The sequence below is a fragment of the Ambystoma mexicanum genome, chromosome 2q (genome assembly GCF_040938575.1).
Source record: "Ambystoma mexicanum isolate Mex_15411 chromosome 2q, UKY_AmexF1_1, whole genome shotgun sequence".
Taxonomy (NCBI): domain Eukaryota; kingdom Metazoa; phylum Chordata; class Amphibia; order Caudata; family Ambystomatidae; genus Ambystoma; species Ambystoma mexicanum.
This window is the reverse complement of record NC_090924.1, coordinates 1100253512-1100277008: the sequence shown is the minus strand read 5'-3', so window position 1 is coordinate 1100277008 and position 23497 is coordinate 1100253512. Positions and strand designations below refer to the sequence as shown.

At 47.3% G+C, this 23497-nt stretch overlaps 1 protein-coding gene across 2 annotated transcripts in view; it reads right to left on the bottom strand.

The window, feature by feature from the left end:
- The window catches only part of VPS50 (VPS50 subunit of EARP/GARPII complex), a 2190829-nt gene that overhangs the window by 1327755 nt on the left and 839577 nt on the right, over positions 1 to 23497 (bottom strand). For both annotated transcript variants that reach the window (XM_069648466.1, XM_069648467.1), the window contains one exon: positions 4744 to 4842. In XM_069648466.1, the coding sequence (XP_069504567.1) occupies positions 4744 to 4842 (99 nt within the window). The remainder of the gene's footprint in view (positions 1 to 4743; positions 4843 to 23497) is intronic.

The window sequence follows — 23497 nt, the reverse complement described above, 5'->3', positions numbered from 1 at the left end:
AATATGCTTATAATAATTCCCTACACACCAGCACTGGGCAGAAACCCTTTTATACCATGTATGGCAGGCATCCACGTACTTCTGAGTTGGACGTTCCTACAACCCTGGAAATGCCAGCAGTCAAAACCTTGCACACGACCATTTCTCAAACCTTCAAAAGGGCAGCTGAACACCTACTTCAAGCGAAGAATCGCCAAAAGAAGTTTGCTGATCAACACTGAGCAAAGGCCCCCAACTACCAAGTGGGAGACAGTCTGGCTGGCGTCTAAACACGTGTCCATTAAAGGAGCCCAAACTTTCCGTCCAAGATACCTGGGTCCATTCACGTCAACTCTGCGATAAATCCTGTGGCGGTCAGACTAGCTTTGCCGTCAAACATGCAGATTCATCCTGTGTTCCACGTGTCTCTCCTTAAACCTGTTCAACCTGGGACCCAGGTAGCAATGCCACCGCAGCCAGTAGTAGTCGCCGGGGAGCCAGAATTCGAAGACAAGGACATCCTTGATTCAAAGTACGTCAGAATCAAATTATACATCTTAGTAGATTGGAAGGGGTATGGTCCACAAGACAGGACATGGGAGCCTTGTGAGTACATCCATGCACCTCGCTTGCTCAGACGATTTCATCAAAACCATCCAACCAAACCAGGACCAGACAGAAGAGCCACTTTGAGAGGGACCTTGGGGGGGAGTGCTGTCATGATTCCTGCCCCTCATGTCCCCAGCCCTCCAAGACCTCAGGCTGGAGCCAGGCCACGATCACCTACGTGGCCCTCAAAGGCCTCTCCATCCCTCCAAAGACCCACTTGGAGTCAGACTTGGCGCTTGTGGCACCAGACTCACTCCCATAGGATAACATTGGGGATTGGACTTGTAGTGCATTGATGGAGACAAGATGTATGCCCCCACATATTTCAGTTCCCAGAACTGCATGTGCGGTCTAGTCTTGTGGGTGTGGTTCAGCCCAGAGACACCTGGAATACCCAGAGACTATTTAAACCACACCCAGGCTGAGAAACATGCTTTGCGTTTTCTGCACCTGCAGCGTGACACTCGCCGTGTTCGGATCGGTCTCCAGTAGGCCTGCATCTTTCTTCTGCGCTCAGCTCCTGCAAGAACAAGAACACTGTTAGGAACAGCCTTACCTTGCGGCGCTTCTGCCCATCATTCATCGGTCCTTCTGTTCTGCGGGCATCTTCGGTGGTGTCATTCCCATCCCGGCACGCCGCTTCCTAAGGAAAAGGGAACAGAACAGAAAAAAGGCATTAGTAAGCATTCTGCACATCTTCACTTATTTTTAAATACTGTACGAGCTTCAAACGCTTACCTGAATCCCAGCCGCTCTGGGGGAACTCTGTCTCCGGAACTTCTCATCCATCTGCAAGAGGAAAAAGACACTCCAGGTTAGCGTAGAAACATCTAGAGGCGCTGCATACCACGCTTACCCACCGCATTTGTTCTTCATAACCGGCATCCACGCTGAAAACGTCGCAGCACCTAAAAGACACAGAAAGATAACTCAGTTCAATGCAAATACGAAAGGGGTGCATCGCGCATCGCACTTTCACTCACCTTCAGCGCTACTCATCTCAGCAGCACGCCGCCATCCCCGGACGCCGGCCTTCATCTAAGGAAGTAAAGGAACGAAGTTAGAGAACTGTTCAAAAGACTCATTATACTTACCTGTCGGACTCTTGCCAGTGAAGTAACTAGGCAGCAACGAGCCTGCATCAATCAACGCGCCCCTGCGCTGAAAGCAGGACGGAGAGCACACTATCCAAGAGTGAGCTGTGGATCAAAGGGAAGGGTTGGACCCCAGGGAAGAAGGGGTTCAAGCACACAGAGACAATAGGGTGTTAAACTCTACCAATCATGTGTTTCAGGCCCAGTCTCCAGTCGAATAGCCTCCAGGGAAAGGTTCGAGGTCGTAAGAGGTCAGAACAGGCTGAGTGACATCCCCGTGGATACCAGGTGAGCGTTATACATACCTATTTGTTGTGTGATTAAAACTTGTTATCCTTGCAAGAATCTCTTGGCCTTTTTTCCCTAGCGGGTTGAAGTTTTGTTTAGTGTGAGCATTTGTGGGTGTGTCTTCACTACCCACACCAACCTTTCATCATCCCCACCTCTCTCTCTACAGTCACACACCCCATCACCACCCTACCACACTCTTCTATGCCATAACGCTTTCAACTCCCACATTCCCCTCCTACCCCAATCCACCCCTAACTCGCCCCATCCCACTCTACCCACATCTTCCCTGCTCAACCCCTGCCCACCCACCCTACCCCACCCCTGCCTATTGAAAATAACCTACCCACCTTAGCGTACCTCTGCCTTGCTTCAATAATCCTAGAACATCCACGACCATGCTCTTTGTACTTAGATCTATTACTAATGTTATTTGTCTGTAAGCAATACATCGCAGGCATGTTTGGAATGAATTACCAAGGAGAGCGGAAGTATTTTTTTCTACATTTTTACCACAACACAAACTACTATTGTTTATTGTTAATGTCACTATTGTAGCCGCTCTCCTAAGAGTTAATCAACTATGTTGGAGGGTCCCATTTTGCATTATTTATGTCTGCTCACAGAAGCCTCTAGGAATAAAGTCGGCTAATGGCAAGCTTCTGCATTGTTTCAGCCATCATGTTGGCTTCTTTTTGGTTTGTATTTTGTAACATCTCACTTCTTCATGTAAGTATACATCTCTTTGCTGATGGAAATGCGGCTTAACTTGTTTACCAATAATATCATACAATCTGATGGATTTACTGCCAGATTACGAGTCGGGTAACGGTGGAGTTAATCCCCATTTTGGGAGTGCCTATGACTCTATGTGGGATTTGGAGGCATTATTGTGTGTAGTAATTCCTTCAATTTTTGGTGGTGGCCTTTAGACACATGGCTGCATTTATCACCCCCACTTCACCAACAAAGTCTGAATCTGGTGATGCAGGACAGTGGCGGTCATGCTGTTAAAGTCACTTTAATACAATTTATGTTACTGTATCGCTAAACACTTGTGTGCGGCCCTAAATCTATTAAATGGCCTACGAATAACCTGCTGGGTCTAGAATGGCTCTTCTGATCCAAGACAACAGATTTATAATGGTGTCAGCCGATAGGTAATTGTAGTGACCGCTCAAAATAGGTGTCTCTTAAATTGGTCACTTTCTATTTACAGGATGGAGTGATAAATTAAGTGGCATGTTCAGAAAAAGATCTCTGATCTTCTAGATGTCAAAGCATCAAAATGTTATCATGTGACACTATACAAGATGCCATGCTGGAGAACGTTCTCCTGTAGCTTAAGTAAAGCGTTCTCCACAATGATGAAAGGACACTGAACGGAGGGCCCATGCTGAACCTTTTGAAGAGGTTTTATGCCTCAAGGCCATGCAACAAATTGATCTACTCATATCCCATTCTATGCGTTCTAAAATCAAACAATCAAACAACTCTAGAACTTGGAAGCAAACCTATGATCACAGTGGCCTTGTACAAACAACTGCTACATTAAAATATGGATTAGTGTTTCGGGATATTTGTCGGTACAACCTCTCCTGTTGGCGACCTAGATGGGTTTAAATTTAGCCTTTCAGCCGTGTCGCATCCTATGTGGCATTTGTTGGAGGAACCAATCCCCTACCTCCTTGGTTACTAATATGAATAGATAATCTGCCACTCAAGAATTGCGCCACAATTGTTAATTCAAAAATTTCAAAAAAACTCCTTTATTCCTTATTTGCCCTTTAATTCTTGTTGACACGTGTTTCGGCTACTCAAGAGCCTTTCTCAAAACAAAACAGGGCTTGATAAAGTACAAATCAAATTCCTCGAACAGTAATGACCATTACTGTTGGAGGTCGACGCGAGGAGACGGATTGTTACCAAGCAGAAGGGAATTACCCGGGACTTATGGAATAAGACGGAATTTGATGTGTACTTTATCAAGCCCTGTTTTGTTTTGAGAAAGGCTCTTGAGTAGCCGAAACACGTGTCAACAAGAATTAAAGGGCAAATAAGGAATAAAGGAGTTTTTTTGAAATTTTTGAATTAACAATTGTGGCGCAATTCTTGAGTGGCAGATTATCTATTTACATTAAAATATGTATGACTTTATTAGTGTCATATTGATGGCACTGCTGCCGTTGTACTATGCATCTCTGACGGCTAGAAATATTTTTCCAGATGTATGTAGATTAATCTTTCTAGCTGTTCACCATTACCTTACATATGTCATTTCCTTCTCGATGAAAACCTCTGCATAAGCAATTCAAAATTACCCTTGTAAGCCGGCTAAGCTTTCTGAATATTTTAACCACCTTCATTATTAATTGGTATAATAAATCATCCACCTTTAACATTCATTTGGTTATTTTTCTTTGCATTCTTTCCATCCTTGTCAGGGCATTTGATAATTGTGAAGTCAAAACTGAAAACAGCATGCTAAATGTCGTTTACCAAGACACTATTAAGTGCAATCATAGTACTGACTAACCATATTGCCCCCCATAACTCTACTAATGCAATCTAGTAAGGCACTTGCATTCCCCCACCCTTAGTGCTTGCATCTAGCACATGCCTCAAATCCCTCCCTTTGTTGGGGGAAAAGATGCAATATCTCAAAATACAAAATAATGGATTGAATATGTGTTTATTGAAATACTAAGTGGTTTCCAAATAGGGGTGCATAACATTATTCACGTATCATGCAAAATATTGGACAGGCACTCACCTGGGTTTTCCCTAGGAGTCGATACGCCTGCTGAACCTTAGTGTAATGATTGACATCAAAGTTTTTGCAGATTTTGGAGAGAGCCACATCTAGCTGCTCCTGTGTAGATAGAAAAGAACAAAGCATGGTTAAGAGTAATACATTCTCCTTTTTACATTTGTCAATTTGCTGAAATGCCCTTGCGTAGGAATGCTGCATTCCATATTTACACAGTACAACAGAACCGACATTTTTGCATTTTACTCCCTGATAAGTGTCCAGAAACGCTGAATAGCAATGTCATCTAATATTCCCGGGTTGCCAGTGTAGCACAGAATTCAGTGTGCCATCTCATTTAAGATACACCCCCAATAAGAAATCAATACATACAGAGGCATTGCTGTTCCGGTGGTTTTTCTTTGCCGATCTTGTAACTTAATGTTTGGGGCGCACCACCCACAACAATGTTTGGCACAGCGATTCTATCATTTAAAAATTTGAATATGAAAGTAAAACTGAATTAAACTTGGCATCACAGTGAAATAAATTTGTTCTGAAATCTGACCATATATCTCTATGTCTAATCTATGCTGGTGCCATTGCCGCCAGTACTTCTTCATTATCATTTGCCCAGATTCGAGCCTTCATCCATGGGTCTTTCCTTGTAGCACGCTGTTGTGTTCAATTATGGAGAATGGATCTTTTGGCCAAGAGGATTTCCAAGTTGAGGAATTTACATTTCAGCTTAGACACTTTTGCAAATTGGCTGAATGGGCAGCTTGTTGGCATAAGCTCTAAATGCATTTGAGTGATGTTTTTCAAAGTAGAGCATATATTGCTCCAAAATGTATTTAAATGAGGACAAGAACAACCCTGCAAAAATAGCAGCATCCTAGCTGGTATAAAATCCCATACATTAAGAACCTTCAATTAAATGAGACTGAAACGTGAATTTAGGGAAACATCTCCAGTTAGTTGACACATGGATTGCCACTTGTCATCAGTTATTTCTTCGCCAAAAACTCTGGCCCATGAAGCATGGGACACATTAGGTTTTCTAAGTATCTGGTTCAGAATCCATTTATATAAGGGAGACAATTGTATGACACCCTCCTGAGTGTATTATGAATGATAGGCTGGAATCTATAGGTGGCTCGTGCAGGAATGTGGGCCATTTGGTTTCAAAAGCTGCATGTAATCTATAATACTGAAGCAGTAGTAGTGATTTGTGTTGAACATCAGTATCAGTACCCGACATTTTGATTAAGAATCCATCAATGTGCATAACGCCCACTGGATTAAACTGTAGTCTTGAACACATTTTATTTATCACCCTGTCAAGCAATGCCACAGAGGAATTTCACTAAAATATAGTTGCACAATTTTAGCTAGTTGATCGATGTTTCGCCAAGCATCAATAGTTGCCCTAACTATTGATCAAAGAGGCAGTTGTCTGAATACCTCAATGAAAGCATCTGGGATCTAATATCATAACTCCCCGCTGCAGGTTTTTCAATCTTGAGATGAGGATATGCAGGGTCATATGCGAAACCAAAAGGAAGCATTTTTTGACTCGGCGCTAAATAATATATTTGGAAGTTTGTGACTGTGAAGCCACCACTATTATATGATTTAGAAAGTTAAGATAATTTCATGCGCACCTGCAACAGAGCGCCACGTGAATTCAGGTATGATAGAGAAATCCTTGAAGAACCATTGCCTCTGCCAAACTGGTACATTTTGGAAAATGTATAATAGTTTTGGGAGTAAAACCATTTTTCTGAGGGCAATCTTACCAGCTATGGCCAAGGGACGACGTGTCAATGTATGCAATTTAACAGCTAAATCTGACATATATTGACTGAAATTATCTTCTTGCAGCGAGTACTTGTTTTGGGCTATTTTCACTTCCAGGTATTTTATGCTTTTAGATACCCTGGGGAATTCATCTGTATGAGGCAGATGTGTAGTATTGTCGGATGGAAACGTTCTGACTTGGATCGGTTAATGAAAAGTCTGGAGTACTCACTATAGTGCGATATGCCCAGCATTTTTTCCTGCCGATCCCATAAACAACAACAAATCACCTGCATACTGTCAAATTATCATCTTATGTCTGCCTGTTATCTCTGTGTGCATGTTTTCATCTGACCAAATCAGCGAGAGGCTCAATAATTATAGGGAACAGAAGTGGTGACATTGGGCACCCCTGGTATGCGCCTCTTCGAATATCTATGGGGATGAAATTAAGTGGGGCATGAAAACACGTTTAAACAAAGCTATATATGGAAAATGCCAAGATACTGAATCAAATGCTTTTTGCCCACCCAGAGTGGCCTCTATCGTTTGGAGTTTCGTGTCGATTGGTGACATAATATTAAAAGCTGTTAGAAGGTTTAAGGAGGTGGCGAGGCTGGGATAATCACAGAATAATCCAAGTAAATGGTACCTCTCATGAATAACCATCTATTAGAAAAGAATTTCGCAAATATTTTGGCATTGACGCTTAACAAAGACAGAGGTCTGAAGAAGTCCTCAGTGGGTTTGCCTGGTTTTAGCAATATTGTGATGATAGCCTTATACGTCGATGAGGAAAGTCTCTGTCTCTCCATAGCCCATTCCCATAATTTGAGCAAGGAGGGACAAAGAACAAGTTTATATTGTTTATAGAGCTCAAGACTAAATCCACCAGAGCCTGGAGATTTACCAGAGGGAAAGTTATCTGTAGCTTGCATCACATCCTCTATTGTGATTGGAAGGTCTAGTTGTGAGTGAGTAGTCTTTGATAGTTATCTCAAGTTCATCCAAGAATCTATGTACTTTTTCCATGGTGCAGGCATGACGTTGTCTATTCAACTGTGAGCAGTATTTTAAACACAGTGTTTATTACATTGCTGGTATATACTATGTGTACCTCATCATCCTTTACAAAGGGAGGGAATGAAACCACGACCGGAATCATGCTAAGGTTCTTCCTCGTCTTTACCCGTGTCAGGCTGCGATGGATTTCCAATAATCTTTAGTTCTCAAACAGCAGTCAAGCAGGATTCACAAAGCACAGGTTTTATAGTCGCAAGGCATGTTTCACTAGGATTTAGCGAATGTTCATGCTCAGGGTTGTGTAGCTCTTCCTCAAATTAAATAATATCCTTTCCGATTGTCACCAAGAATCCAAATCCGGTAGATATGGCAAGGCCTCTTTTTTATAGGCCTACCAAAGTGTCTCAAATGTTTTCCATGAGCCCATATTGTGTTAACAAAAAGGAACGTATTGTTGTCAAACAGGTCAGAAGTAAATGCTACATCTTGTAATGCCCGAGGGTCAAACCTCCCGTTATTACATTGGTTAATATGGCTTTTAATAATATGCAAACTACGAAGTATAGGTGAGCAGTCCAAATATGTTCTAGGAAGTATCCCAGTCTCTAGGAAGTATCACAGTCAGAACTATCTCACTCAGGAGAGAAACAGATATCAATCCATGAATGTGATTTGTGTACTGAAGAGTAGTCATTGCACGGCTGCAGAGATGGCATCTTGGCACACACCAGTCTGATTTACACTTTGCATACCCTCTAGTATTGTGCATGCAGCGTTAGTTAGGAATCGTGATTTTGAAATTGCATGGACCATTTTGATGTGTAGTATTGTGCTAAAATTACCACCACTGGTGTGTGGGTGTATGGGGAAGAATTTGCATATTTATAAAACGTTTGAGTAAACTTCCAGGTCATCCATATTGGGGGCATACGTGATACCCAGGAGAATCTCAGCCCCTTTGATTTTCCCTTATTTCATGAAATATCGACCTGGACGGTTGATGAAGGACTAGATGAGCTGAAACGTAATAGATCAATGTATAATTATTTTAAGACTTCTGGTTTGCTATGAGCAGGAGGTGTAGTATTTGTTATTTCACCATGCCCTCGCAAAACTAAAATTAGCCCTGCCCATTGCACACGTTTTTCTAGTAGGAAGTGAATTTTCAATTTATGTCTCTCAATTTAAGTTAGCAATGTATAACTGGTTGTATTGTGAATGTCTCGTAATTAATGCATAATGTGTATAAGTCCTACCTGTGTGCAACTATAAATAAAGTTTTTAAAAAAAAGTTGGCAATGTATGTGGTTTGATTGGGTTACCCATGTTGCAGGTATTCCAGCTCATACAAATTACTTCAACTGGGCCTCATTACGACCCAGGCGGTAAACTGCCGACATTACCGCCATGGCGTAGTGAGCGTTTACGCCGTGGGCCGATGGCGTAAAAAGCGCCATTACGACCCATCGCGCACGAGCACTACACCATGGCGGTAATGTAATTAACGCCATGGCGGAAAAGGCCCCTACCGGCATCGTAGGGGGAGCAAGGTGCACTTCCGCCACCGTAAGTAGCGGCCACCGTAATTAGCGGTGGCCGCAATTAATGGTCACCGTAAAAAGCAGAACCGGAAATAGCATCATCGCGCCGGAACGGGAAACAGCACGTCGGCCATCTTTAAAAACACAATCCATTGCCATCCTTCCGAACAACACCAGATCCAACCCTGACACCTGTCCCAACCAATCACCCACCCATCCAACCACCCAAAAATGCCTAAAGTTGTTAAGAAGGCATGTGACCGCCAGCGCCAGGAAAGATTTAGCCGGGAGGAACTCTGCATGCTTGCGGAGACCCTGCAAGACAACGCAGCTGTCGTTTTCTCGCCGGAAATGACCAGGCCAGCGATAGCGAAAAAGAAGGCCATCTGGGCCCTGGTGGCCGAGCGCGTTAGCGCGGTGGGGACCGTACCCCGCACCCCACAGCAGTGCAGGAAGCGCTGGGATGACCTTCGCATACGGGTCAGAGCCATGTTCTCTGCGAACCGCAACCTTGCCCTGGGTACCGGTGGAGGTTCGGAATCCCCACTAAAACTCCAACCGTGGGAGGAGATTTGTGCAACCACGATTGGCATGGAAGGCGTCGGAGGGATGGAAAGGGGAGTTCCGACATCAGGCGATGAAGGTAGGTGCCTCAAACAAGACATGCCATAGTCACTGCAGTCCATTCATGTGTAGCACAAGGTTGCCCTAGAGTGTAAATGCAACACATTAGCTCCACACTGCCCACAGCCACATGCGAGCACCACCCTGTATACACTGCTGGCACCCACAAACCTACATCCACATTCCACACAAAAAGCAGACAACCTGCATGGCTCGGCCTGAAATCTGCCTCATCTACTGACCAGAATCATGTCAATCATTGTCATTCCAAACTCCGCAGACCCATCAATAACGCCCTCCCTCCTTTGCTCCACCACAGGCACAGATTCACACCCCGAGGACCAGGACACCCCTGCGACGAAGAGAGCCAAGAAGGCCAATAATACCATCCCCGCACCCTCAACCTCAGCTGCAGTGAGGCAGACCCCACAACAAGCATAAACCACTGCAAGCAAACCGGACGGCCCACCGGCTAGCACCCCTGTAGGCAGCAGGCCAGCAGCAGCAGCTCCACTGCAAGCAAACCGGACGGCCCACCGGCAAGCACCCCTGTAGGCAGCAGGCCAGCAGCAGCAGCTCCACCTGTACCAACATTGCCTGCCACAGAAGGCACCGGGTCTGCGGCCAGCAGCAACATGGGTGAAACAGCTGCAATTGCTGCATGTTCAGACTCTGACATTGAGGAGCACGAAGTCAGAAGCCCCACTGACCTTCTACATTCCCCCTGTTTGTCAAACGCTAGCCCCCATGAGGATCACACACAGGGGCACACAGAGGAAGAGGAGTGGCCTTCTACCCCATGCCCAGTCCTCAGTCCACAGGAGAGGAGCAGCCCCTCCATCACACCACCAGCACTGGCCATGGCCAGCAGGCCATGTCTAGGGACATTTGTGGTGAACTTGCCGGGTTGCGTCGTGCGCTCACTGAGCTCACCCACACCCTACAGGACGTGCATGCACGTGGGCAGGCAGGGGCATCCTTCGCTGCCAGTTCTGCACAGAGCAGCCCCGTCCGACATTCCGGACGTAACCTGCGCTCCACAGCCAGGGGTGCCCCGGAGGCCGGGAGAGGGGGCTTGTAACAGCCTGTGGCCACTGTCACAGGCATCTGTTGACACTTACATGGGGTGTGTTGGGGTGTGCAGGGGGGAGGGTGTGTGTTAGGGTGCGCAGGGGGGAGGTGGGAGGGGGTGTGTTGGGGTGTGCAGGGGGGAGGGGGAGGGGGTGTGTTGGGGTGTGCAGGGGGGAGGGGGGAGGTGGGAGGGGGTGTGTTGGGGTGTGCAGGGGGGAGGGGGTGTGTTGGGATGTGCAGGGGGAGGGGGAGGTGGGAGGGGGTGTGTTGGGGTGTGCAGGGGGGTGGGGGATGGAGGAGGGGGGAAGGGGTGTGTCACGACGTTTTATGATTGAAATACACTTTTTGCTTTTCCGAAATGAAATGTGTGGACATTTTCATTGCATATGTGTGCTTTATTGGTGTACAGTCCACAGTGTGCATGTCCCAGAGACACACAGTGCCCCAAGTGCAGTCTCCATGTGATACACACCAGCCGTGTGTGCTAGAAGCAGTGGTCGATGATAGTTTGGCGCATTGCACGCCCCTCCTGTGCATCGCCTCCTCCATGGGGTGCCTGCCGCCCCATCTGCACCCTCCTCATCCTCATCGTCAGGTGGTTGCAGTTCTGCGTCAGGGGGCAGGGGCACATTCCGTCTGACGCACATATTGTGTAGCATGACACATGCCATGACGATCTTTGCCACCTTCTCATGGCGGTACAGGAGTGCCCCACCAGACCTGCTGAGGCATCGGAACCGTGCCTTCAATAGACCGAATGTCTGCTCTATGACCACACGGGTATGTGTATGTGCACGGTTGAAGTCCTCCTCGTGCTGGTTCTGCGGGTTCCAGACAGGTGTAAGGAGCCACCTCTTCAGGGGATAGCCTGCATCACCTGTATGCAGGCGAGAATGTATGTGTCAGTCATGACGTCTGATCAAGAACATGATTTGCCACCATGGCTTGCATCCAACTGTTACTTTGGCTCACTTCTACATGCACTAATTAATTCACACAATGCAACCAGTATATGCTCATGGCTCCCATGGCCTGTTTTGCATGCCATCACCCAATGTATGCAGAGGGGTTGAGTGCATTGTGAGTGCCCATCCACTGTGTCCGTTCATGCCGTTTGGTTAGTTGGCCTGGCACATGTCCTGTGATGGCAATGCGCACATCATTGCAACATTGCTGTGGGCCTCATCATGACCCCAGTGAGCAATGCTGATGTAGACAGGGACTTTTTGGGGGCCCTGCTGTCTGTGTAATGGTGTGTTGATGTTTCTGTCCGTCATGTGCCTCCTTCGTGGGCAGTTATGGGGGACAGGCCTATCGGTTGATGGTGTTTGGTGACGTGCATGTAGGTGATTTTCATTGTTGACAATGACGTCTGATTTGGTCGAATGCACTTGCAGATGGTTGTGCCATGGTTGGGACACAACCTCATTCACATGGTAGGGCTGCATACATTGGGTATTGGCTTTACTGGTGTTGGGTGGAGTATGGGTTGCTTTAGGGTATCCTCTGTCTCCGTTCTCTCTGCTACTCACAGCCAGGTGGAGTATGCATAATTCCCCCCCCCTTTCAGCCATGTGGAGTATGCATCATTCCCCCCCTTTCAGCCAGGTGGAGTATGCATCATTCCCCTCCCCCTTTCAGCCAGGTGGAGTATGCATCACCCCCCCCTTTCAGCCAGGTGGAGTATGCATCATCCCCCCCCTTTCAGCCAGGTGGAGTATGCATCGTTCCCCCCCTTTCAGCCAGGTGGAGCATGCATCATTCCCCCCCCCCTTTCAGCCAGGTGGAGTATGCATCATTCCCCCCCCCTTTCAGCCAGGTGGAGTATGCATCATTCCCCCCCCTTTCAGCCAGGTGGAGTATGCATCATTCCCCCCCCCCTTTCAGCCAGGTGGAGTATGCATCATCCCCCCCCCCTTTCAGCCAGGTGGAGTATGCATCATTCCCCCCCCCCTACGTCATTCACCTACCCACTTCACATTTCCATGGTCATGACATTGAACTCACCGAGTAGCCAGGATCTTGGGCCTGCATGTCGCTCCATGTAGCGTGGTATTGTGGAGTTCCTCAGGACCATAGAATAATGGGTTGATCCGGGGAATCGGGCACAACAATGTGTGATGATCTTGTTGGAGTCACAGACCATTTGCACGTTGATTGAGTGGAACTGTTTCCGGTTGCGGTACGGTACCTCCATGGCACGTGGAACCACCAATTCCACATGGGTGCAGTCGATGGCACCCATGCAACCAGGTATGCCGGCTAGTGCATGGAAACCCACTTTGGTGTTTGCAATCTCCTGGGCAGTCCGTGGTAATGAGATGTGGTCGTCTGTGTGCTTGAGGAGGGCATCGAGCACTTGGATGAGTGTTTGTGAGAATAATGGTTGTGAAATGCCATGCAAGTGCCCCACTGTGTGCTGGTAGGTGCCTGTGGCCAGGAAGTGGAGTACAGACACTACCTTCAGTCGGGGTGGGATGGCGGTTGGAGTTTCTATCATGCTGACGATGTTGTTGTGTGTCATGTCTACGATGGCGGTGATGGTGTCCCGGTCCAAACGGTACAGGGTGTGGATCTGCTCAGCAGTGAGGTTGAATGTATTGGCTCTGATGTGTGGGATTGGGGGCTGCCTGCGTGGTGGCACTGGCTGTGCTGGTGGGGCTTGCTGGGCCTGCCTTGCCCTCCTTCTCCTCCTGCGTCTCCTCTGTGCTGCCTGTTGTTGTTGTTGCTGTTGTAGCACTTGCATTGCTATCAGGCCTCCAGCCCCAACATTGCTAGTCGTATTGGTATCATTGTGGAGTGTGACTGGGTGTGGGAAGGGGTGGGGTGTGCTCTTTTTGTACTTCCTGAGTCTGTATTGCCTTCACCTGTGCTGTTTCTGTGCACCTGTGGCAGCTGCATTCACTTTACATGGCCCTTTACGGTTGGTTTGCGATGGCGTAATTAGCACCATGGCGGTAAGGTACTTAACGGGCTGGGTGATGGCGTTAGGTGCATGTCCGCTTGGGTCGGCATTTGCGTACCTTTCCGCCATGGCGCTAAGTACGGTGTGGGAGGTTGCATGCGCGCGCCCTTGCGCAGTTAGCGGCAGCGTTAACTACGATGCCGCTAATGGCATCGTAGTTAATGGTCACGGGTCATGATCGGACCTGGTGGAAAACGATGGCGGTAACCATTTACCGCCATTGTTTTTCACTTAGCGCCAGGGTCGTAATGAGGCCCACTGTCATTGGAGTTTTGTCGACTACTTGATGTGTAGTGTATGAGATGTCTACGATTACATATTCTAAAACAGTTGCACAGTACAAAATAAAATTGAAATAACCAAGTATGAATTTTATCCATATATTTACCTTGTGTTCCCTCTCCCACCCTCACTGTCCCAAAAACTCCAACAGTGTTTTCCCTCCCTTTGCACAGGAAATAACTTGTAACATTGCACAAGGACACCTGTAGGCTTAGAACTTCCTGGTTCTAATCTTTCCTTATAGCATATAATTAAGGAGTGGTTATCACAAACGTGCACCATAATAAATCTGTAGATTCAGTAAGTGGTGAGCAGAATATTAGAGAACCACACTTGGTACATCCAGTCTTTATGCATCATGACATTGCTGGTGACTCTGTTTGTCTTCCAACTGATGGAATATTTGCTTCAATAAATAAGAGGGCCTCCAGTATGGTAAAGAAGTAGGTCTTGATTTGGAACTTAAATCTCAGCTTTGCAGGGTACAGCACCGAGTCGTATACAAACCTTTTGTGGAGTAGTTTAACACCCAAGAAGATTTTGCCCTCTTGCTGAACGGCGATGGAGAAATCGGGATAGAGGTCAATACTATTGAGCCATGTCTAAGTTTGCCCTTCTCCCTGGCTGCACGTAAAAGAGCCTCTCTATCCCTGTAGTTAAGGATTTGTGCAATATTATGTCTTGGTGCCGCAACTGGTTTGGGCTGTGGAGCCAGTGATTTATGGGCTTGTTTGACTGTAAAATTAGGTGAAACTGGGGGGATATCCAGTATTGCGACAAGCACTTTTTCTGTATAAAGTTCCATATTGCCTTTCACTGCAATTTGGGGACCCCTACAAGAAGAATATTTTTGGGGGACGACTGCGATTCAAAGAAATCACTTTTCTTCTGGGTTAGTTTGACATCTTTTGTAAGAGCAGACACCTCACTTTTCATCTTAACGTCATCATCCTTAACAGCAGTGATCCAGATTCCGACTTCAGCGACTCTCTTTGCCGCTTTCTTAAGCTTTGTGTTTGCTGTCATATCATCTAGTTTTGTACTGATAGAGGGGAATCTTTATTGCTTGCTACGGAGGATCCTTTACAGTTCAGATGTTTCACCCGACGATGAGGGTGTGTCACCATCAGCCATATCTGCACTCTTAGCTGCTGTCTTGTGGACCGGCTTTCCAAAAGTGTCAATTCATCCCGATTTCTTCTTATTGCCTTTTGTCATCTCTACACTAATCTGGGAATTTCAAAATTTTGGAGTGCAGCAGAGGCACTGTTGGTGCTGTACACTGGGTAAGTAATCTATAAGTATGGACAAAGATGTCAATGCCTGTGGACCTGTTCCTCCTCCAGGTTAATGTGAACAATGAGTAATATGCTATGATTAATATATAAGGGCATTTCCCAAGCTCATTAGCAAGCCCACCCAATTCGCAAACAATGGAGCAGTCAACAATGGGCCTTAGGAGCATCGTGGGAGCTTGTGCAGCATCTCAGAGATATTCCAAATGGAGTCTGAATACTCCAATCCTGGCTACGCCGCCGGACGCAACATGCCTGTGTCTCTCCAAGCAAATGCGCTGAATTGACGCCGCAGTGAGCGCATTTTAATCATTGCAAGTTCCATTCCAGACATTAGGGCCCAGGTGTCATGCTGATCTAAGACAAGAAACTCAAAGGCATCGGTTACAATCATGAGTAGCTGTCTGGCGCTGCAAGTCTTCCCAGCACGCTCCTCAAGATCTAGGCCGATCGAGGCTGTTGCTTAAATGCTTGTAACACTGAGCCACTGAGGTGCATACACAGATCCCACTCACGCTGTCTCAGCCATGTATATAGCCAGGAAGAATGTGCAAAACAAGGGATAAAAGCAGTCGGGTTGAGTAGCCTCAGATAGATGATGCCATCTTGTCTGCTGCTACACTTAGCCCCCCACTTTCTATCATTCAGTTCTAAGCAGGAGGAGCCACTTACTCTGGTGTTGTGTTAGGTACTAGCTTTTGTTCCCTCTCAGCTGTGCGCATGTGCATTAGCCAAGCTTCCTTCTTGGTGCCGCACAGAAGGGCATTAGAAGAGTAGCAGTGCACACAGATAATTACCAACATCTCAAGCATTCATAATGCACAAGTTAGTGCAGTTACTTGCCATATCCGCCCTTAGTTAAGAAAGTTAAATTATACTAACTAGTCTCGATAATATGGTCTTGCTCTGTTGCATTACCCCCACTATATGAGGGTGACTGCACAAACCTATTCATTTGCCATTGCTTTTGTATTCAAAGTATTGTGAGTATGCAAATATCCTAATGAATATTTTACTGATAAAATACCCAGACAAGCCTACCTCTCTTTTTACTAAGTCCTGTCAACTAGTATCAGAAGCAAGAGGAAGAGCCTGATCTGCCGATCTGGCCAGACATACTCCAACAGAAAGGAAATGTGCTTCAACCGAAACTCTAATGTCTGTCCTTGGCACTTTGGTATCTGAAGAGCTAGTGTATGGTCACCTTGGTTTATATGACAAAAACCTGGCGATCATTAAAGCAGCCAGAAAGGGAAGCACCAGGAAACAATAAACCTGTGAATGGACATGCTTCTGGCACTAGTGTTCTGTGGCTCAGAAAGATCCTGTTAAGGCAACACTGAATCATGTGATGAGTTCTGTCACAGATCTGGCAGAACAGGTATATCAGTGGTCTCCTGTAGGACCCATCTTGCTGCGATAGAAGCTTACTTAAATAAGGATACTAAGACCTTCAAGTTTTGAATGGATTTAATTTTATCGTTTGAAGCGCTGGGCCAGCTTGAGAGCAGCGGAGTGCTGTACAGAGTGTTTGGCAGCCGGCATTTGGGCTGGCATCTTTTAACAGTAGCGCAGTACTGTGTGGACTGTGCATCAGTATGTGTGTCAACTGGAATTAGTCCTTGGTTAGGTGTTGTTCAAAGAGCCATGTTTTGAGAGATTTGTGAAATTGGAGAATTGAGGGGGCATTCCGGCTGACACCAGGATCGAATTCCAGAGGAAGGGTGCATGACAAGAGAAGGAATGTGTGTGGGTCCTCTCTTTGCAGAGGAGTTGTGATTCAAGCCAGTTGGTCGATTTGCTGCATGAGGAGCATGTGCCACTACATATGTGGAGCTTAGCTGCCAGGTAGGCCGGTGTGCTACTAGTGACTGCTTTGTAGATTATACATACAGTATTGAACAGTATTGTCGCTTGGAGTGGAAGCCAATGTAGTTGGTGTAAGATGGGGGTAATTCAGTCAAATGTCTGTGCTGGTGTAATAAAAAGTGCTGCAGCGTGGTGGACTGCTTTTAGGGGGAGCCAAGCGAGAGGCTGGGAGCCCTGTCCGGAGAGCATTTCCCCATCGATGTGCGAGACCACAAGGGCATGCACTACAGTCCGGAAGTTCTGCTGCGTGATGAAGGGTTTGATTTTTCAATGGGTAGAGATTCTGGGCCAGGCTATTTCGGCCTTCTTGGCTATGTGTTTATGAAAGGGCAGATTGCTGTCAATGCTGAAGCCTAAAGATTTTGCTCAGTCTGAGAGTTGTGGATCAAATCCTTCTAGGTATATAGCATTGAGCCATTGTTGTACATGTTGTTTTTTAGTGGGCAGACTGATGAGGACAAATTCAATCTTGTGTGGGTTTTGTTTGAGGTAGGCAGTCGGCATCCAGGACTGGATGATGGCTAGGTAATCGCAGAGACCAATGATGTCCTGTCTGCTATTTACTCTCATGTACAACTAAGTATTATCTGCGTATTAGTGGATGGCTACATTGGGAACTTTGAGGAGAGTGCCAAGAGGCTCCATGTAAAGGATAAACAGGATTGGCGAGAGCATGGAGCTTTAGGGGACTCCACAGGAGAACTCCATTTGGTTGGAATGCAACAGGTTCATCTGGACAGCCTGGTGTCTGCCTGAGAGGTAGGAGGTAAACCAATTCAGAACAGTGCCAAAGAATCCCATCCTGTCAGCAAGGAGGGAGAGAAGGATTTGGTGGTCAATGTGTGGAATGCAGTTGAGAGGTCAAGGAAGATGAGGAGGCATGAGTCGCCCTTGTCCATGATTTCGATGGTGGCTGTCTCGATGCTACACATCGGTGGAACCCTGACTGATAGACATTCTTACTTAGCGGACCTTCTCATCAAGCAGCACCTCAGCAGGCTTTTGAAGCTATACCCACTGGTGATGAAACCCCATAACCCATGGGATCTTAATGTGGTTCTCACAGCGTTTATGCACAAGCATTTTGAACCCAAGGCCTCGAGAGAGTTGAAGTAAGTGACACAAACAACTGCCTTCCTGGTAGCCATCATATCAGCAAGGAGGATGTGGAAATTAAAAGCACTCTGCATACATGAGTCTTACATCAGCTTCTTCAGTGGTGCTAAAACCTAAACCAGCTTTCCTCCCAAAGATAGTCAGTACGTTTCACCTTAATGAGGTGCTCTTACTACACATTGTTTTTTCCGGCACTGAGTACAGGAGCTGAAAAGACGTTACATACCCTTTATGTAGCACGAGTGCTAAAATTTTACTTGGACAGGACAAGTGTTATTCTTAAGGCAAACCAACTCGCTGTGACCTTTGGAGGAGGTGCTCTGGGATCGGCAGCAGCCAATGTCATCACGCACATCTGATATGGGGAAAAGCTGCATTGATTATGTTTCAGGGGCAGGATATTTGTAAGGGGGCGACCTATTCAAGCATGCATTCCTTCTGTAAACCGATCTCGCTGGATAGCAGTTTGTGGAATTATGCTGCTTTTGGACAAGTATTTTTGCGCAATCTCTTTGCAAAACAGCTCCAAACTCCCCTTTTCTACTAAGGGTGTTTCATAATCTCCCAAGAGCATAAATGAAACGGGGACTGGACGTAAGAGTTACTCACCGTACCGACGCTGGAAGTCTCAGTCCATAGTCCACTTTACTCCATGCACCCTCCCACTAATCCCTGCTATTAATAACACTTCCAAGTCCGACTTAACAGAGAGGGACTGACGGTTGGGCGGATCGCATGTGGGAGGTACCGTACGGTGCGCAGTAGCGTACACATGCAAAATAACATTTATATTTATGCTGCATAGCAACATGCTCCAGCTCGTCTCCCGTGGGAGTGGGACATCCCAAGATTATGGAAGAAAGGGGACATGACGTAAGAATATTATGGGCTAAATTCTGTGCAAAGTAATTTCACTTCCTAAGAGAGGGCTCTAAGTATGGATCTGATAAGATTGTTCTATATATTTTATTTTTAAGTATTTTGTCAAATAACTTTTTACATAGTGAACGAACAATTTGCATCACTGACAAGAGATACTTTTCAGGCAGGTAGAAATGGTTTAAGTTACTTACCTGCAACTATTGTTCTCCAGCATGGATTCACGTGCTCATGAATATTCTTTGTCGTCAGGCTGGGAATCCTCGGTAAAAGACAAAACAATTTCACTTTCACTTAAAAACAGTATTTCTTCTCTAAACCAATCACTGCCCCCATCCAATTACAGTCCTCTCCCTAAGTCCCTCCTCTGACAGCCATCGCCAGATTTGGTAAGAACGTAAAGTGGTAGTATGACCATGACGAGCCGCAGAGGGGCCGGATCAAGCGTTTGCATGTGAATGCATGCCAGACCCATGCTGGAGAACAATAGTTACAGGTAAGTAACTAACCTTCTCCAGCACAGGGTCTGACATGGACTCACATGCTCCTGAATAACAAATACATACCAGTACAACCTTACATAATCATGGGAGGTGGCAAGGCTCAACAGAAGCAATTTACTCTTACCTCTGGAAGAGATTCACCTTAAGCGAACAGGTTGCGTAGCACTGCTTAGCCGACTCTGGACTCCTCCCTGGAATCCCTGTCGAAGCCGTAGGACTTTGTGAAGTTGTGCGTGGACCTCCACGTAGCCGCCCTGCAGATGTGCAGCAGGGGCACACCAGACAGGAACGCCACTGTTGCAGAAATAGCTCTGGTAGAGTGAGCTCTCGAAAGTCCAGGCAGCTGTCGGTTAGCGGTTGGTTCTCCAACCAATGATAGTGCATGATGCAGCCGGGGAGCCCCCTTAAAATGGAAGCCTTAATAAGACATTCCCATGGTTCAAAGGACCAAAGTTCACAAAGGGTTGTGAAGTCTTCTGAAAACTATTTCTGCGTGTCACATAGAACTTCACGGTACGAGCAACGTCCAGCGAGTGCAAAGCCCTTTCTGCCAGCGACAAAGGTTCCAGGAAGAAAACAGGTAACACCAAAGGCTTGTTGAGGTGGAATTCCGATGGCATGAAAGAGGGGTGCATACGCAGTACCACCCTTGATTCGTGGAAAGTCAGACACGGTTGCTTGCACGATAGGGCCTGGATCTCACTTAAGCATCGGCTGAGGTGATGCCCATAAGGAATGCCCTCTTCCATGAGAGAAATATGAGTGGGGCCTGATGCATAAGCTCGAAGGGGGCCCCCCGTGAGCCTCATCAGAACCACGTTGAGTTCCCACGCAAAGGCAGGAGCCTTCACTGGCGGGAACGATTGGAAAAGCCCTTTGAGAAACACCTTGAAAAGTCTGTGGGACCACAGCAAGGATCTTCCTGGGGATCTGGTGTAGTGGGAGATAGCGGCCAGATGCACCTTTATGGAGGCGTGCGCCAGACGAGCCTTTGCCAAGGATAGCAAGTATGTAAGGATCTGTAGAGCTGTGACCCTCAGAGGGATAATCTTCTGCGACCGGCACCACGTAGCAAAACACTTCCACTTATGGCCATAGCACTTTAAGGTCAACGACGACCTGGCCTTGGCGAGGACCTCCCTGCAGTCTGCTGGCAACTCATAACCTCCAAACTCTAAGGCTGCAGGAGCCAAGCCCTCAGGTTCAGCAATCCTGGGTCGTGATGAAGGATTGTGCCTTCCTCTCTGGTGAGAAGATCCAGAACCACCAGCAACGTGACTGGAGAGGTGATGCTGACAGGCTAAACAGGTGCAGATACCAAATGTGCCTTGCCCACGCAGGGGCAATGAGTATCACCTTGCATTGGCACTGTCGGAGTGTGTTGAGGACTCGTAGCAGCAGAGGAAATGGAGGAAATGCATACAGAAACAGCCCTTCCCACAGGAAGGAGAAAGCGTCCCACATGCTCCTCGGCTGGTGGAATCTGCTGGCAAAACTTCTGGCATTTGGAGTTTGCCGCCGTCGCAAACAGATCGATCTGGGGTCTGCCCCATTTGACGAACGGGCAGTCCACCTGATCCGGACGAGGCTCCCACATGTGGCAGGAGGGCAGTTCCCTGCTGAGGGAGGCTGCTAAGGTGTTCTCGACTCCTGCCAGGTGGAGAGGGATGAGGAACATCCCCTGTCTGACGGCCCAGTGCCACAAGACCTGCGGTTCCTTGGAGAACGCCGGGGATTGAGTGCCCCCCTGTTTCCTGATGTAGAACATGGTGGTGGTGTTGTACGTGAAGATCCTCACCACCTTGCCTTTCAGAGACGGTAGGAACGACTTGAGGGCCCAGAACACAGTCCGTAGCTCCACAATGTTAATATGCAGATCCTTCTCCTCCGGCAGAGGTACCGTGTGCCCCCTTCCAGGGAGGTGTCTGCGTGGTGACAGTCTACTGGTATGGGGTTTTTTGAAATCCTGTGCCCTGGGCAATGTTGGAGCGGACACCCCACCACTCTATCACCCGTCAGAACTCATTGTAGAGAGGTATCTTGTCTGTGAAGTTTCCGGACACCTGTATCCAGCAGTCATCCAGGAATTCCTGTAGGGGTGGCAGAGACGGGTGAGGTAGATGCAGGATGACATGTCCAGTAACTACTTGATGGCCCTCACTGTGGCGGTCTTCGTCAACAACAGCCATTGCCCCTTTCCTTGAATGGGAGGGCAATGACAAGCAAGACACCGTACTGAGTCTGGCACCTAAGAACAGCGCGTTCTGTAATAGTGTTGAGCAGGACTTCGGATATTTGACGGAGAATCCCAGATCCGTCAATAGCCAGACGGCCGTATCTGTGTGTCCTTCGGCCAGCTCCTGCAAGTAGCAGGTGCATATCAGCCAGTCGTCTAGGTACGGGTATACGTGTATGCCCTGTAAAGGCAGATGGGCCGCCACTGGTGCCAGGCATTTTGTGAACACTCAGGGCCAATTTCAAGCCGAAAGGTAGGGCCTTGAACTGGTAGTGCTGGCCCTGCACCACGAAACACAGAAACTTCTGATGTTTCTTGTGAATGGGGATGTGGAAATAGGCATCGTTATCATGATCCATGCCCCTGACCCACTCAGGTATAACAGCCCCCTGGCAGCAGTGGGGCTAAAGCCCTTCACACTGGCCCCAAGGGCCTTAAAACTCCATCAGAAACATACATGTAGTCAGTCCTGGCGCCTTTGGTGCCAGGCTCATATTCAGGAATAAATCAATACCAGTGTTGGACCTTAATCCAACATGGAGGCCTATTACATAGCTGAGTTATTTACAACCAAGCGATGCGGTCTAGTGTTTTGGGTGTGGCTGGGCTGGAACTACTTGGCCTGGAACTACTTTACCTGGGCTAGTTAAACCACACCAAACAGCAGAACACGCTTCGCATTATTCTGCACTCCTGCAGCGTAACGCTAACCGTCCCCAGCTCCTGCTCATCTACTTCTCCGGCGGCAAGATCCTGAAGCCCTAGATCCAGATTCCATTAATACCTGTAAGAACAAGAACAGCATTAGCCAGCAAGAACACTTATCTGTGAAGTAACCGGTTTTGAATCCATCCTGCGCTTTGCCTACCTCGCCCATCTCCGGAGTTCGCCACAACCTGCAAAGGTAAAGAAACAAGGACAGCATTAATAACAATTCTTACCTGGGCCAGCAGCAAGTCCTGGCAGCACCCTGTGCTTCTCTTACCGCACCCATCTCCGGGTTTCACTGCAACCTGCAAGGGAGAAGGAAGAAGGTCAGCATTAACAAAGCACTTACCTGGGCAAGCAGCCCTTCGATCGCTCATCCAGTGTTGCAACTAGTGATGGAACCAGTGAAGCAACTAGGTCCACGGAATGCCCGCACCAACCACGCGCCCCTGCACAGAGACGCAGGACGGAGAGTTCAACGCACAAAAACCTAAGGTGCTACCCAACGTCTGGCACATAACCAAGCACAGAGGGGTCCAGAATAGCACTTAGACCTCCATCCAGTATCGTGTGGCGCCCCCGTGGATACCAGGTGAGCGTAACATCGTCCAGGTCTGACAATGTCACAAGGTCTCCTTTTTCCAGTTGTCCAAGCACGTGCTGCAACATGACCATCCTGAACTTTTGGTACTTTAGGTATTTGTGCAGATGTCGTATGTCCAGGATGGGCTTCCATACCCCTGTCTTCTTTATGACTAGAAAGTATCTGGAATAGACTCCAGAGCCCCGTAGGTGTTGGGGAACCAGCTCTATTGCCTTTTTTCGCAGCATGGCACGTACCTCTTCCAGAAGCTGAGGGATGTGCT